The sequence below is a fragment of the Labrus bergylta genome, chromosome 19 (assembly GCF_963930695.1).
Source record: "Labrus bergylta chromosome 19, fLabBer1.1, whole genome shotgun sequence".
Lineage (NCBI taxonomy): Eukaryota > Metazoa > Chordata > Actinopteri > Labriformes > Labridae > Labrus > Labrus bergylta.
In genome coordinates this window covers 13750530-13766554 of record NC_089213.1, presented here as the reverse complement: position 1 = coordinate 13766554, position 16025 = coordinate 13750530, and the positions used below count along the sequence as shown (strand labels likewise).

The 16025-nt window shown below is 37.5% G+C and overlaps 1 protein-coding gene across 3 annotated transcripts; it reads left to right on the top strand.

Moving 5' to 3' along the window:
- Nucleotides 1-479: 479 nt before the first annotated feature.
- On the top strand, nucleotides 480-9305 carry LOC109990879 (uncharacterized). 3 transcript variants are annotated; one of them, XM_029279196.2, is made up of 8 exons: nucleotides 480-704; nucleotides 3723-3762; nucleotides 3992-4035; nucleotides 4138-4517; nucleotides 4622-4736; nucleotides 4891-7533; nucleotides 7986-8159; nucleotides 8272-9305. In XM_029279196.2, the coding sequence occupies exons 2-6, from the start codon at nucleotides 3737-3739 to the stop codon at nucleotides 5028-5030; spliced, it is 705 nt and encodes a 234-aa protein (XP_029135029.2). In that variant the 5' UTR covers nucleotides 480-704; nucleotides 3723-3736; the 3' UTR covers nucleotides 5031-7533; nucleotides 7986-8159; nucleotides 8272-9305. The 3 variants fall into 3 exon arrangements, with proteins under 3 accessions (XP_029135029.2, XP_020498798.2, XP_020498797.2); XM_020643142.3 differs by lacking the exons at nucleotides 480-704; nucleotides 3723-3762; nucleotides 3992-4035; nucleotides 4138-4517; nucleotides 4622-4736 and having other exon boundaries at nucleotides 5032-7193; nucleotides 7330-7343; nucleotides 7428-7533; XM_020643141.3 differs by lacking the exons at nucleotides 480-704; nucleotides 3723-3762; nucleotides 3992-4035; nucleotides 4138-4517; nucleotides 4622-4736 and having other exon boundaries at nucleotides 5032-7343; nucleotides 7428-7533.
- Nucleotides 9306-16025: the final 6720 nt, after the last annotated feature.

Below are 16025 nucleotides of genomic sequence, written 5' to 3'. Positions count from 1 at the left end.
AAAGCACGTCGGGCTCTCCGTCATTATTTATGAACCAAATCATAAATACTCCACATCAAAAGGCTACATGACACTGACAAGTAAGAAAATGTGTCCCGGGTTCTCATTGGGCCCAAAATCCTCAAAAAAAAAACAACAGATTCTTTAACATTTCACCCATTTCCCCCCAAATAGCCTACTTCAGACCTAACCCAATGCGTGTTGAAAAGGTGAGAGACTATGGCTGATCATGGGTCTCCTCAGATTCGCTCACGTTCTGCAAATAATAATTGAGAATGAGAAAAAAAAAAGTTGTTAAAAAAAAAGTAAAAATAAATAAATAAATAAGTGAATAAACAAAATAGGCTATGTCTACTTTTTATTCAAGGTTATTAGTCCCCTTTTCTATCATTTTTAGTATTGGATTCATATTTACAGATACTTTTATGAGCACTTAAAGCAGCTGCTGGGGGAGTGGTGAAGGAGTGGGAATACCCCAGTTCTTTTCCGGAGAAATTTTGAGTCTTTACTCATCAGATGTGGTAACTAGACTACATGTAAATAATCAGGATGAAAACACAACTTGTTATACAAGTCGTCCTCCTTCACTAGAGAAGCCTCTCTGTTGGGACGCGAAACATCGTCAAGAACTTCAACCAAGTCCAGTCGCCTTTTGGATTAAACCTTGAAGTAAACCATAACCTGGAACTACGAAAACATTAACGGTGACTATGGGGGTAGTTCTTTTATTAATGCATGTAAAGCATTGTTTTTAGACCATCTGTATTTGAACTGGTCTTCACCATAATGATTTACTTTGTGATATTGTTTTTTGTTTACCTGACTGTATATGCGCATTACTCTTCTTGAAGAAAGCTAAAACAAGAAAACAAAACAAAAAACGGGTGGAAACGTTAATGACGCCACTTCCATACTGAATGTATCACATGAAGTAGGAACAAATATCTGCCTACTGTGTGTGCATACTGAATAGTAGGTACTAACAGTATACAGCACGGATAGTAGGTACTGTCTACTGTAGGTACTTGGTAATTCGGATACAGCCAGAGAGAGCGATTTTGCCCCGTTATTAATCTCCTTTTCCAGGCAAAAGTGATAAATGCAGAAGTCTTACCATAGAACTGGCTATGAGATATACGTGTATGGAACGGGAGTAAACAAAATACTGTTCAGGGAATAGCTCCGGAGGTCGGTGAAATTAATTTGAGAATAATACTGCGAGTTTGCGGTAACTTCTGTTTTTCAAAACAAGGTGTTCACAATAAAATAAAAAAAACAACAGTTTTCCTGGGAAAAAAATATAAAAAAATATGTTCTTCCATAAGTACACAATGATTCTGACATGGTTGGACTAAGTACTTTTTAGACTACATGCACCGGTACTATGGAGTACTTTTACTGTATACTTTTTCAATTGCACTGTCAAAGTCCATAATAAAGCACTAAAATGAGTCTTTTTTATGACTTTGATGTCTTGTAAAAAAAACAATTCTTCCATAAGTACACAGTGATTCTGATATGGTTGGACTAAGTACTTTTTAGACTACATGCACCGGTACTATGGAGTACTTTTACTGTATACTTTTTCAATTGCACTGTCAAAGTCCATAATAAAGCACTAAAATGAGTCTTTTTTTTACGACTTTGATGTCTTGTAAAAAAAACAATTCTTCCATAAGTACACAGTGATTCTGATATGGTTGGACTTAATACTTCTTAGCCTACATGCAGATGTACTATGAAGTACTTCTACTGAGTACTTTTTCAGAAATCCACAGTCACTTACATATAAATCATATGTAAGATAGAAAATGTGAGACAAAATGTATTAGGAATAACTATAAAATGTTTAATTATATATATATTACAGAATACAATTATATTGTGTCTTGTTGTTGAGTCTTAATCTATTGTTTGTGGCCACCTCCTCCCACATACACATCCATAGGGCCCCATTGTACCAGGTCGCCCTGAAATCCTGGCTGCACTAGTTTCCTGTTAGGGGCTGGTGACAGCATAGGGTCAAGTGAAAAGTCAAATAACTTACTTTTATGTTGAGATAACAGTCTAAAGAAGATAAAAATGACATATTTTAATGTTTGGTGTCCTCACTTAAAAAATGACAGACTTTGATATACATACCTTTTAAATTTTTGTTTCAATTTTCAATTTCCGCCTAAACTACATGTGGGTTTAAGTGTGAGAAATTCAAAAATTGAAAATGGTATTGATAAAATTGTAACTAATAACTATCTGTGAACATCCTTTCCAAATTTGGTGAAATTCTGATTCTGATTCCCAGAGATACATGTGATAAGGCTAGAGCTGTCCCTTTTGGAGAAGCCCTAATTTGATTTATTTTTGTTTTTTGGTAAGATGCATAAAACAACCCAATTTTTTTTATTTTGCAGTAAAATATTTTTATACAACAATCCGTTTCATAAACTAGACTTGTTCAAGTTATGAAAAAATATGGTTGTGCTTTGTTATACCTCAGGGAGGGGTCTCTCAACTTTTAGGGGCCCAAGTTCCTCTACTAATACTTAATACTTCTTAGACTACATGCACCGGTACTATGGAGTATTTTTACTCTGTACTTTTTGAGAAATCCACTGTCAAAGTCCCTTATAAATCACTATAATGAGTCTTTATTCTGACTTTGATGTTGAGGAGCTGTGCAGTTGTGCAGATATGTGCATGATTTGCAGTCTAAAACAGAGTGCAATGTAAACAGAAAATATATAAGTCCAGTGAGCGTTAATGTGACGCATCAAATCAGTTTCAGCCTTCACATTACTGTCATGTATTGAGCTCAACTGTACTTTTGACACAAACCGGCAGCACTTCTTTACAGAGATGTTCCTAAATTAAAATTTGGTCTCAAAGGCTGAATTTGTGACATTTTACACATACTGTAAATATAGCAGAAATCCAGTATGTCCTTTGTAAATATCTCTGTGAGTCATGACTGTCTACAGTGAGTGTGACACCCGAGTCCCCCTGTCTGTGATGTTGTCTGAGCCGTATCTACAGTGTTTACATAGACGGGCCGGCCGGCTCATCCCCTTGCTTATAAAAGTTGTTTAATTGAGGGACTAGAGAAAAGAAGAATAATAAGTTACAGATACTAGCCTATTGATCCGATTAAAATGATTTCTAATAACAATGTGATCATTTATAAAACAATGACGTGTTATGTTTGATAATGATAACTTGACAAAACTGTGTAGAGAAATGATTAATGGATTAGTAGTAGAAATAGGCTAACCAAGCAATCCTAAATTATGTGTAAACCTAGATGCAGTAGTTAACATTTCTGGGCTTAGATTATAAAATCATCAATTATTGTGCTATTCTAGAATTTGAAATAAAGGTCATATGTTGAAGCTTAATTTAGAATCTGTCATCTTCTCACAACTCACCTATCTGCAAAATTGAACACCTTTTGTATCCATGTCTTTGTCATAGCTGCACAAAGTCCAAACAAAAGAGAAGCAAGTCACTCCTGCTATAAGTAATACATAAAACCTCAAATTGTCTCATGAACTTTAGACTTTTTGACAAACATTTTTGACAATGCTAATGCCAGATAACATAGTGTTGCCATAGTGGACATTGGGAAAGAAAGGAAAACAGTGTGTATTTTAAACCATAGGCCAACAGGTCAAACCTTAAATATTTTCCACCTTTTTTTTTGATAATATAAACTTTTTTTTTTCTAGGAGACAGAAGGCAGATGGCAGATTTTCCAGTGGACATCTCGTAAGAAGCAATTTTCTTACTTTGTTTATAGGTGCTCTTAAACGAGCAATGACATGCTGAGAAGTAAGGTGTTGAGTCCTATTGAATACTTTAATTATTTAAAAGCTGTTTAAAAGTAAACCGGTAATTGTTGTGACCTGAAGCATATTCTTCTAATAATGACTCTGTTTATACTGCTGTAAGTATCAGCTCCTCTTTGAGCTATGGATTTCTGTTTTCTACCTTGCAGGGCGCGTGATGTCCTTGATTTCCTGCAAAGACGCAAAGCAAGAGGTGGACTATACTACACACAACCTTTGGTCACACAATGTCAACTTATGTAGATAATGCTTTTGTCCACATTCTGTAACTCCTTTTGTCTTCCATGTGTTCCAGGTAAAGACTATATAAAACAGGGGAAATATCTTGTGGACACATTTGGAGACAGAACTCTGGCCCTTTGTAATCCAGCTGATGTCAAATGGATGATATGTGGCCTCCAAGGCACAAGTTATTTTAACAGAAAAGAAGTCGTGGAAGGTTGGGGAAAGTTCTATCTTCCTGATGAGGTTAGGATGCAGGTTGTAGGTTTAGTGAAGGGAACCTCATGCCCCTGTGAGCTGCTTGTTCTGATGATCTGTGAAGATGGAAAGCTGTATGCTTACGATGAAGAGGAGCTGCATGAGGTGGCTTCCAGTCTGGAGCAGCTCTGTACTGAGGGATTACAGTATCCATCATCCCTGTGCTATTACAAAGGGGAGACCTTCAGCAAAATGGTGAGACATTACAGTTTAGTTGCTTCAACAAGCCAGCAGGGCTCTGGTTTCCGATCAACTGATGGCTCTAACTGCGTTTTATTTATATTGTTTTTTCTGTGTAGACCTATGAGGACTGGGGAAAAGTGAAGCAGAGTGCTTTAGGGAAGAGTTTGGACGAAGCACATTACAAGCTGGTGACAGCAAATAAGAAGGGATTCCTGGAAAAACTCAAACGAGGTCGGTATCTTTGTCGAGCTGTAGTGGTAAAAGCGAAGGTCATGCTTTCAAAAGAAACTGTGAAGGAATTTATGAACAATTAAGTAACATGATCAGTCATTGAGTCCTTTTATCTAACCCTGTCAATCTATATTCTTCCTCTTACCACAAGCAGAGCCTGTCCTGAAGGACCTGGAACAGACCCCTCTGGGCCTTCTGGACGGAGAAGCATCATATGCCTTGACACCTCCGATGTCTCCTCTTTGTTCTCCGACAAAGAGGAGACATTTCTATAAGCTCACCCTGGACGCCTGAGCTTTTTATTTATTTTTATCATATATAAGATATACTATAGATATATCAAGATAATAATGCAACCCTTTGCACTTTACAAAAATGCACTTAACATTAATGCACTGCAGCACAAAGTTAATCGTGCCATTCTCCTAGTTTTTAATCACTTTATGTATTATATTCTAAAATATTTCCTATTTCCATTGTTTTTTCAACCAGGCTACATGTTACATCTTGTGCAGTTGATTCAAATTATATATTTTTTTATTGTTTTTTTTACTATTAAACAATCTTTTTTTCTATAATTATCATGTTGGTTTTTATTTTTCATTTCCAGTCATCAAATAAGTGCTTCTATCCTTGTTTTAGGGATGATGTAAAAACTGACAAAAAAAGAAAAATGTGAGGAAGTTTGTTTTTCTGAAATCAGGGACTTCTTTGAATAACACAAAGCTGATCGTAAATCTGTGTCTGGACACTGCAGATATTTGGAGCAACAAACTGAAATCAACCTTGAAGAAAATATGAAAAACAATTTGGCAGCCATGTTTTTAGTTGCTCATCCAGAAGTCAGTTTACAAAACACAACAACATTTTGCATTAAGTTATAATCAATAAACATGTTTCAAACAAGTTTCTTCCCTTGTTTGATTTGATCTGATTTGATAGAACTTTATTGTCAGACATGGTCTGAAATTTGTTGTGCATCACAGCGGCTCCATTTGCAACATAAAAATGAAAGACAAGATACAAAGATACAAACGTTTGCCACAACATTCAAGCACCCAACAAATATTCAGAGGTCGTGCATTGGGTAGTAGTTCATACTTTGTGTTCAGAGCGTGGTTAAGATCAGAGGCGATGCTGTTAGCCAGCCTTAACATGTTTTCATCGTATGCTGATTCATGGAGTCTCTGCATTATACCCATGTATAAAAAAAAACTAAAGAAAACTACACAACATCCAGAGGTATTGCCTAAATGTGATAGATGCCAGTCTTCTGTGGCAACTCTTCATCATAGTTTTGCTTTATGGCCAAGGATGAAATCTTTCTGGATTGATCTCTGTAAAATAATGTCTGAGGTCATGAATACTTCAATTAAAGCATCATCATTCTTGGAACTTCTCTGACCTTTAGAGAACTAAATGCGAAGCAGCAGCGTGTTATCTCTCATTGTCTTATAACGGCAAAAACATAAATTCTTACTGTATTTTGTGGAAAGGCGCAACTGTTCCTATACCTCTAAAATGTGGTTTGAAAAATCTAACTTACACTCTTCATTTAGAAAGGATAAGATATGTTCTGAAGGACAGACTTCAACAATTCAATAAAACCTGGAAACCCCATGTATCATCCTGCTGACCAAGTACAATCCTGGATCCTGTTTGTGCATGTGTGTGTATTTCGGCCTATGTTTGTGTTGCATTTTTACTAGACAGAGTGTAAAAAAACGAATTTCCCCTCGTGGGATCAATAAAGTATAAATTATAATTATAATTAACATTCATCATCCTAGCACACACTGTACAGAAACTGAGATGGTTGACGAGTGAAGGTCTTAAAGGTCGTGGGGATGAAGGGATGAGTGGGGTGGGTTTTTATTTTAGTATTATTTGTATTCTGTTTGTTTCTCTGTTCTTTACATTTGATGTTATTGCATTTTATTTATTTATTACCTTATTTAAAAATGACCTCTGTGCCTATCAAAAATATCTGAGCTTTAATTAAGATCACGGTTACATGCACAATTGTAATAACCATAAATATATTGCTGAACGTATTTCCAATTTAATTGCTCAATAAAATATATTTGAATTAAAAACCAAAAACTAATAGTCAAAAAGTTTATATTTGACAGCGAATGTACGGTGCTTAGTTCTTTTTGTACTTTTTTGCTATCTTTTATGGACAGTCGTCCACATTATCTCTACACTCAAGTAGACACTTCCTGCCACATACTCAAGAGAAAAAAAAACATTGGAGAGTAATGCTTGGACCCTTTTTTCCTGCTAACTCTCGTTGAGCACAGCTTCATTTATACCGAGACTGACTCCGATATTAGTTGAGAGAAAGAAGAGTATACAAACAGAAAGCTGTTTTTTCCATTCTGATGGAGGATTGCTGTTTTGGGTTTTAGGTTTTCTTTTTCTTCTTTCCATGTAATTTCATCGTATCTTACAATGGTGAGTAGGAGCTTTTATTAGCTTTAGTTGCATATATCATCTTTGTGAAATTCTACAATGCTTTTGTATTTTCTGTTGTCTTTGGAATATCTCAATGTTGTAATGTGTTATGTTTTATACCTCAACACATCACAAGTCTGCAGACAAGAGGTGAGACAACTGGTTTTCTGTCAGCAAGTTTTATATTTTTTCATTTGACTTTTTCTGTCCTAAAAACACTGCATGTTATTTCAGGGCAGAAGAATTTCTGAAACAGGACCTTTTCCTCAGGAGTGCTTTCAAGATTATTGACAAAATGGTTAATCTCAGTCCAGATCGTCCTTCGGTGTTAGTGGATGAGGTATGACTTGTGTTAATGTGCTGTTCCTAAATAGGTTGATGTGTTTTGATCCAGAACAATCATCTGTGGGCAAGCTGTTTGAGAGTTGAGTTGTTTTGAATAGGCTATTTAAAATGAAATAAAAGATACTCTATCCATGATCAACATATTATTCACTTAGGCCATGGTTTAGTTTTATTTCGTTTTGGCTAGTTGTATTCCTTTTTTTCCCCAAACTTTGTGAATACAAATGTATTTTAAATGAAGCGCAGAGACACAATGATGTTCAAGGGCTTTACATGCTTGGTTGAATCCAATGCTGGTACAGAATGTTGGTAGGGAAAACTCACCATGTGCAGGACTGTTATTTACTTATGTATAACAAATGTTGTCATGATATGTGGCCAGGTTGCTTTGTACACATCCTGCTTTTCAGATACACAAACACAAACAAAAAACTATTCTCATCACAGGTTCTTCACAGCATCTTCTTCTTGGGAATAATCCACAGTCCCCCATATCTCCCACAAGCTATTGTCAGTAACAATGAGATGCTGAAAGAGTTACAAAAATGGTACCCTCAGCCTTTTAACTTCTATTCCACTCAATTACCAAAGAGGAGTCCATTTTCCTGTGTGCTTGACATGGTAAGAATATAGTTTTAAATAAGAAACTCAAGTACATGATCAATTGATATCATCTTTTACAACAATGAAGTAGGACTCAGTCACTAGTGATAATAATTGTAATTGTATGCAGATTATCTACCTGACTGGAAAGAAAGGCCTCCTGACTGAAGAAGCTAAGGAAAGTGACATAATAGAAAGCCTGCGAGAGGTCATCTCTGATCTGAAGAAGGATGAAGCAATCGACCTGATCTCCTCTGCCATATGTGTGTCTCAAAAGAAACCAATCCAAGACTCAGTCAGGTACTATGGAGTCTCCATGTCCACCTCTGGCCGTGTTCCCGGGCAAATCATGGTTGCTGCCTCCTGTCTTGGCACCTGGGACCCTTATGTAGCTGATGCAGTGATGACCTACTATCCAGGCAAGGTCAAAAAGAACTATTTTGATGGAACCTTCCAAATCCAAGAGCTGATCAGGTGTCAGGCCTTTAGCCTGACAAAAGGAGATCAAATGGATCCTTGCAGATCATGTGGGAATCTGTTTGGTTTGACAACATGTCAAAAAAATGTGTGGGCCTATGGCAACTGTGCTGAAGCAGAAAGTATAAGCAACTTGCTTAAAAATGAGAATGAAGTGAGAGGCCAAATAAGACCAGCATCTGATAGGAACATGGATGAGAATAACTGGCAAAGGGCAATAGAGAGTGTTGTCAACGATCTGAAGAAATGGCTGAAATCGGTGAGATTCAATCAACATTTGCAATTCTACACACCACCAATTTAATCTGAGAATAGAGAAAATGATGGGATATTAAATATGATAGACACAACACTTTCATACTTTATTTCAAGGTAACACGATAGACCTCTTTTGATGTGACTGGTTGGCTGAAGAATGCTCCCTGTAAATGTGTTTTTGGATTATTCTAGATGTTTTGAGGCGTGTGAATTAATGTCATCAGAGTTGTTTATATCTCGCTTACTAATTGTAAATTGTTATTTGGGCCAGTTATGTAAAGATGGAACAATAAAATATAAGAAAGCATACATGGCAAAATTGTAAAGTACAAGTGTGTCAACAGGTTAAATCCAGCATTATGGAAGATTTGAAAGCTCTTCATTTGATCTTGTCATTCATGGAAAAATAAAGATGTACACTGAGGTTAATGATCTGTCGTGATGTTTTTCTGGAGTTTTAGCCTTCACTTTTCAGCTTCACAGCTTCAAGTCTCAGAGAATTAGTTAGTGGTCTTCCACAAAACATGACGAAGGACATGAAACCTTTAATATTAAGCCAAACTTTAATGTAACAAGGTAGCGATAAAGGTGTAAGTGTAACAAATGACTTTATTACAAGCTATCATCACATCTAGTATTAGAAGGTAGGAATGATAATGTCTATATTGTTCAAAGTCTTTAGCCCCATTGATTTCTTCATTCAACCAATACCATTAAAAGCATGCCCTCATTACGATGAAAGGAATTTGCTTTACATGGAAGTTGGGGTGAATCCCAAGTAGCAACCTCCAGGTTAAAAAAAAAGTGTCCACTTGAGTCTGGTTGAAGAACCACTGGAAGTCATATACACACCCATTACAAAAAACATGTTTACGGTCTGGTTCAAAATACAAAATTGTCTCTATAGGCACACATTGTATGTGGGTGAGATTTTTGATAACTTTTTGATTTTATAAGGATAAGCATTATTCACAATAAGGTGCGTAGCTGGCCCGACTGACAGGCAACAGCGGGGTAACTGTTTTTTTTTTTAGCTTGAGCTCTTAACCTGTTGTTACTTTGACTGATAGTTAGGGTCAGACAGCATTTCCAGCAAGGCAATGGGCTTCCAAAGGCCCCTGGAGTAACAGACAGGTGACGTCACTCAGGCTTCATCCATTAATATTTTAAGTTTATGTGGATCCTCATAGTCCAGGGGCAGCTGAAGGCAAACAGCAAACGGTTTGATGATCTTGGAGAAATGGAAGTGCTCCCTTGTAGCAAGGGGCCAGCCTCTGGGTAAGTAAGTGAGAGTAAAAAGTATTCTTCTCAAAAAAAAAAGTTTTAACCGTTTATTCTTAATACATCAATGCAAGACATTCATTAAAAGAGGGTTGTGCCTCTCCAAATATACAAACCCGTCCATCTCATTCCCAACTCATCACATACTGACAATTACTCATCATCCTCTTGTGACTCAGGAGGTGAATGGATGGACTTTTGCTCAGGAGACTGAGGTTCATGTGCCATGAAACCAAAATGTTAATAAAAGTTGTAAGGTTATGTGTGGACACCTCGTGCTTCAGTATCAAATGCTAAGAGTGGTGACAAATTGTCGGTATGTGGCAAGTTTGGATGATAAAATGTTACCAGACCTGTAACTGCAGCTGCATTTTGAGTGGACTTTGTTAGTCTATGCAGGGTCAATGTGATATGTCCTTGTCCATGAAGAAAAAACAGACCCCCAGCAAAGACGAGGGTGGTTGGATGATCCCAACAACCAGGGCGTCATAGATGCACTTCCCCATGGCCTCCTGCTCCTGTGGTGACAGTGAGTACAGTGTCTCTGGGAAAACACAGTACTTCTGTGTTTTTACCTCACATCCTTTGTACATCTTTAACAGCAAAGTCACCCACAATCAGACACCTGTTTACAGCTGCCTTTCATTAAACAATTTGAATAAGATTTTAAATTTTAACTCTGCACTGTAACTTTTAACTCTTTATATTTTTACTTTATTTATTTCAATTAATTTCATTTGAATTATTTTTATTTGAACATATGTTCAGATTTAATCATTTCAGTGATTTTTACATTTTCTATTTTAATGTTTCTTTTCTTTCCTCTGTCATGATGCTTTTGATGTCTTGTGTGAAACATGCTGAATTGCCTTGTTGTTGAAATGTGCTATATAAATAAACTTGCCTTGACTTGCCTTGCCTTACAGTCATCCCTACGGAGGCAATGAAAAAGGTAGGAGATGAATGGCACAGTCTTAGGGTTGGTGCAGACGAAGCGAAGTAGCCGTAGCCTTGTCGAAAACCTCCTTGAGCTCCATGTTGCAGGTCAGCACATTGGAGAGGTCCAGGCAACCAGCTTCTGTGGAGTCTGGGGAATGAAGAGCAGAGGAGTTCACTGTCACTGACAGATCAATCTCAGAAGGACGCTCAGAAGGAGAATCAATAGTGCAGCAGGTTAGTTCACATCCCTTACTCTACAAACCTACCCAGTGGACCCGTGTAGATGTGGGTTGTGTTGAATAAGCCAAGGAAGCACCAAGCTGAGAGGATGTCGAAAAGGTGAAATTACTCTGTATGGTTAGTGATCTGTGACAGTGAAATTCACAGGTTGATTGTGATGAGTAACATGTCAAAGCAGACGACCATCCAAGGTGCTTGGTCCTGGGACTGGTTCAAGTTCCAGCTGGTGAGCAGGGCGTCAGTAACAGAGTTAATAAAGAGTTCACACCTTATTCACTTTATGTGACAAATGGCCTGATTATTTACAATGTCACATGTTTTTGACAGGTCCTAGCAGGACACTGTCAAAATTATAGCAAAACACAATTCACATGTGATTAATTTAGTCAAATGGGTTTCATGTCGGGTGAAGCTCAGTTGGTAGAGTCGTCATATCTCAACCTGAAGGTTGAGGGTTCGATCTACGATGTGTCAAGACGCTTAACCCTGAATTGCTCCCGCTGCTTTGTCAGCTACATATGAATGTGTATGAATTGGACTAGTTACTTCTGATGGTCTCTCTATAGCAACCACTGTCATCAGTGTGTGAATGTGTAGGTATGACATGCGGTGTTAAAGCGCTTTGAGTAGTCAGAATACTAGAAAAGCACTATACAAGCTCAAGTCCATTTACCATGTCACAACTTTATCAAAACTTTAAACGCTGTTTGGGAGTTATAGTTGTTTGCTGAAGTTACATATCCAAAAAGTTACTATATTTTTTTGACAAGAAAATGGTTTCCAATGCTTTCATAGAGCTTGCTAATTTGTTATTCTGGAGCTTATAAGGCAGCATTTATCGTCTTGATCTTAGTCAACAAAGGGAATGAAAAGGTTTTGGGTAAGCCATATAGCCATCCCATATCACAGTTCAAGAAGTTGCAAGTCAAGAAGCACAGCTGAAAATTGTAGCACTTCACTCCTCCAAATACTTGGCCTGTCAGTTTTTTTTTTCCTCTCTGATTAAGGAAATATAGTAGATAGTAAATAGGAAATAGTTGTCTAAGTGGCTTCTTCCTCTCACAGGACAGAGACAAACAGCTCCATTTAAGGTCAGGTTGCTTTCTATGACAAAGTTTCCCCTTATTCTGGTTCCTAAGAGGACAGAATGATGCAAATAAAACAACACAATTCATCTATACATCTACAGTATATTTTATTATACTTTTATTTTATTTACATTTTATGAGATGAGATAAACATAAACTTGTGATTATCACAGAAACTCTGTTGTTTCAGGATTTCATATTGCTTTTATCCCAGTGGTACTCAGCCTTGTTAGACTTAAGAGCCACATTGACCAAAAGATATTTCTGCAAGAGCCACAATCAAAAAACCTCTTTCTTTCCTGAAATATGTGTGGGAAACACAGTGACATGACTTGCAAAGAATAACTTCTGCTGACAATATTTCCCTTTTTTAAATAATTACTTTGGATTTTTTTCTTCCAAGTAGGACCTAATAGAGCCAAAACTAGTCCCACAGAGCCTCAGGTTGAGTACCACTGTGGCTTTAGTGGCTTTGTCTCGTTATCAAAGATACACCACTAGATGGCAGCAAAATAATGAAGTTAATCTACACGACCCTACACTGTTAAACCAAAATCATGTTTCATTATTTCAATATCTGTATTTCTAACAGAACGAAAAAGAGCAAGATCACACTATCCAAACACAGTTTGGACTTGAATGTAGCTCTGAAGTACAGCGCAAGTTATAAACATGCTGTTTTGTTATCCTCTGTCTCCATCATAAGTGTCTTTTCCCACTAATCTGTTACACAAAGAAAGGAAGCATGCCACAGAGTGATTAACAGTATTATACGGGAAGGACAGGGCGTGCCACAGGAAGAGCATCTGTCATCATGTATTTACTTACTTACTCTTTTTATTCAGTACTAGGGGAAATAAACGTACACATTTTTAAAATGAAGAATTAATTAAAAAAAACAACTGTGCAAACAATGTAAAATTCAATTTAAGGAATTAACAAGTTGTTCTGGATAACTGTGGTCAGAAGGGAAACACATTTGAGTTATGTTGCCTGCTAATTTTCAACGCTTTATCCAAGCCAAACGTCATTCCCCTAATTCATCATCACATAGGCCTTCCTGCATATAGGTGTCGGTTTGTGGTGCCAATAAGAAGTTCTGAGAACAAAGCAAAATGCCATTCCTGAGGAAAACTGTAGTGATTGATGGGAAATGCAATGTATTTTGAGATGCTACGTCAAAGACGCTTTGTCTGGGTTTCCTGTGACCTTGTCCCCGACAACAGGAGTTTTATTTTAAGGTCTATGTTTATGTAGCCAACTGCTACCACGAGGGGAAATCCTGTCTGACCCCTCTGCCTTTTCTGATGAAAACACTGGCCTTTGGTGACGTCCAGGAGATGGAATGCTAAATCTCCTTTACATCTTACGTAGTTAACAACTCTAATCTTTGTTTGAACAGGCAATCCTCTGTGCTTTACAGAAATATTAGGGCCTAGCATGGAAGCGGATGCCCTGGTATAGGATGTTCAAACATTCTTTACAATAGCAGCCGTCACACATACTGAACAGTATAGCCACACAGATGATAAACGTTGCATTACACTTGCATGCTCGAACTCAAACAAGCACAGACGGTTTTAGACTATAATATTTAACTGAAGTTTCCCTTGGTGTTTCATGTCTGGAAAATCTGAGTCATGCTTGTTTGACACATGAACACTGATCTAACATGGGCTTTGTTCAATCACACTGTGATGCAGTAAAGCATGCGTGTGAGTGAAACGGGTGCTCTGATAATTACCATAGCCTACGTCATCATTACACATGAAGGGAATTTGAAGTATGATTAATAGTCAACTCCCCTGATTCTTGAACTAATTAACAACTTTTCTTCATGTTAGTTATTCATTTATTTTCAAATGTGCACTGACATTTGTGGAGACACACAAACATAGTTTATCAGTAACTGTACTCCTGGCTGAATAGATTGATGTTTACACATTGTAACACATCTTGAAGTTCTTAATGATCAGCCTTCATCCAACACTCAGTAGTCAGTTGCAAGGCTGCTAAGCTGCTAGCACTAACCTTAGCACTAAAATGAGATTAAATTAAATAAGATTAAATAAAATAAGATTAAATCTAATTTAAAAACTTGAATCACAACGGAAATTCATGGTGCCAGGTTGCTCCAACATTACGTTACACAAATAAATAATAAAATAGCTAGGAAAAACACAACGTGTATTATAAAGTATTAAGTGGAATAGTCTTAAATTTGAAGAGGCTGTGCTTAAAAAGAGTAAATAAAAGAGTAAGCTAAGAAAGACAGTAATGTTATTTTTAAGGATTATTTTTGTGGTTTTTATGCCTTTATCTGGAGACAGGACAGAGTCAGCAATCTGGGAGAGAGAAAAGTGGGGAATGACCCGAGGGAAAGGAGCCAAAGGCCGGACCCGAACCTGTTGCCGCCTGCCCGGAGGACCACAGCCCCTACTGTGTCATGGGATGCGTGCACTGACCACTAGACCACCGGCGCTCCAACAGTAATGTTATTATTGACAGGAGTAATGGCAGTTCAGCCCCAGACCCAGGCTCTGATTATGAATGCCCAAAGTAGTGACACCGCCGATATAACTACTCAACTTGCGCCCTGGTCGTACAGGCTATATGATGTGCTTTGATATCGCATAAAAAGAAAAGTGATTGCACATGCATGATTAGCCATAAGTCATGGAAAACACCTGACTAAGCATTTGTAAAGTATGGTTTGAGAAGTGCAGGTAAGGCTAGTGAGTTATTGTGATTACAGAACATTTACAATGAAACTGTAAGAATTTATTACTAATTGTAGTTGATTGAGGTCAAGGGTGTTGCCGAAAATAACTTACAATTAAGCTAGATCCATGATGTCCTTATAATGTTGTGTTGAAAGCAAGCTTTGAAGTATTTTATCACCTATGGCGTTTGTTTATTGGCTGAAAGGTGGATTTTGATACTGACTGTGTTCGACAGAAACATTGTTTCAGTCTAATATTCATACACACAGAAATGTAAACGTGCAACAAGACAGCTTGCATACCTATAGCCTAAAACGTTTAACAATTCCTTCCTGTCTGATCAACATTATTTAAGAATAGTGCATGTATACAAAGCAGCAGATCTTGTCCCCTCACAACTTTGTGACCATACAGTTGTGTTGCTCTAATGCTAAGCTCTGCCTGGTATGCACCAATCCCTCTGACCACCCAATAAATAGTATATTTGTTTGTGTGCAAACACTGTGAAGGAGAACAAAAGAACTGTTTTGTGTGTTACGTGTGTTAAAAAAAATAGTAGAAAATTAAGTTATTTGTTGTTGGGACATGCTGAAACAGGCTAGTACACATCCGGCCTTTGCAACAATAGCTTTTGTAAAGGAATAATGGGTGTGTTTTTGTGTATGTCATGTTGTTGCGTCTGTCCGCGACCAATGTTCCAGACTGCTAGGCAGTTTCCAGGCCAGGCAGCAGCGCAGCAGGTGGTTCAAACCACCACTTACCATCATGCCATTCAGTGTGGCCAGTTCTGAACGGGTGACTCAGCAAGCTGATGGACACTTTTATGTTGCTGCTTTCAAACAAAGAAAGGGAAGAAACGGTTCTCCCTGGTCTGTTAA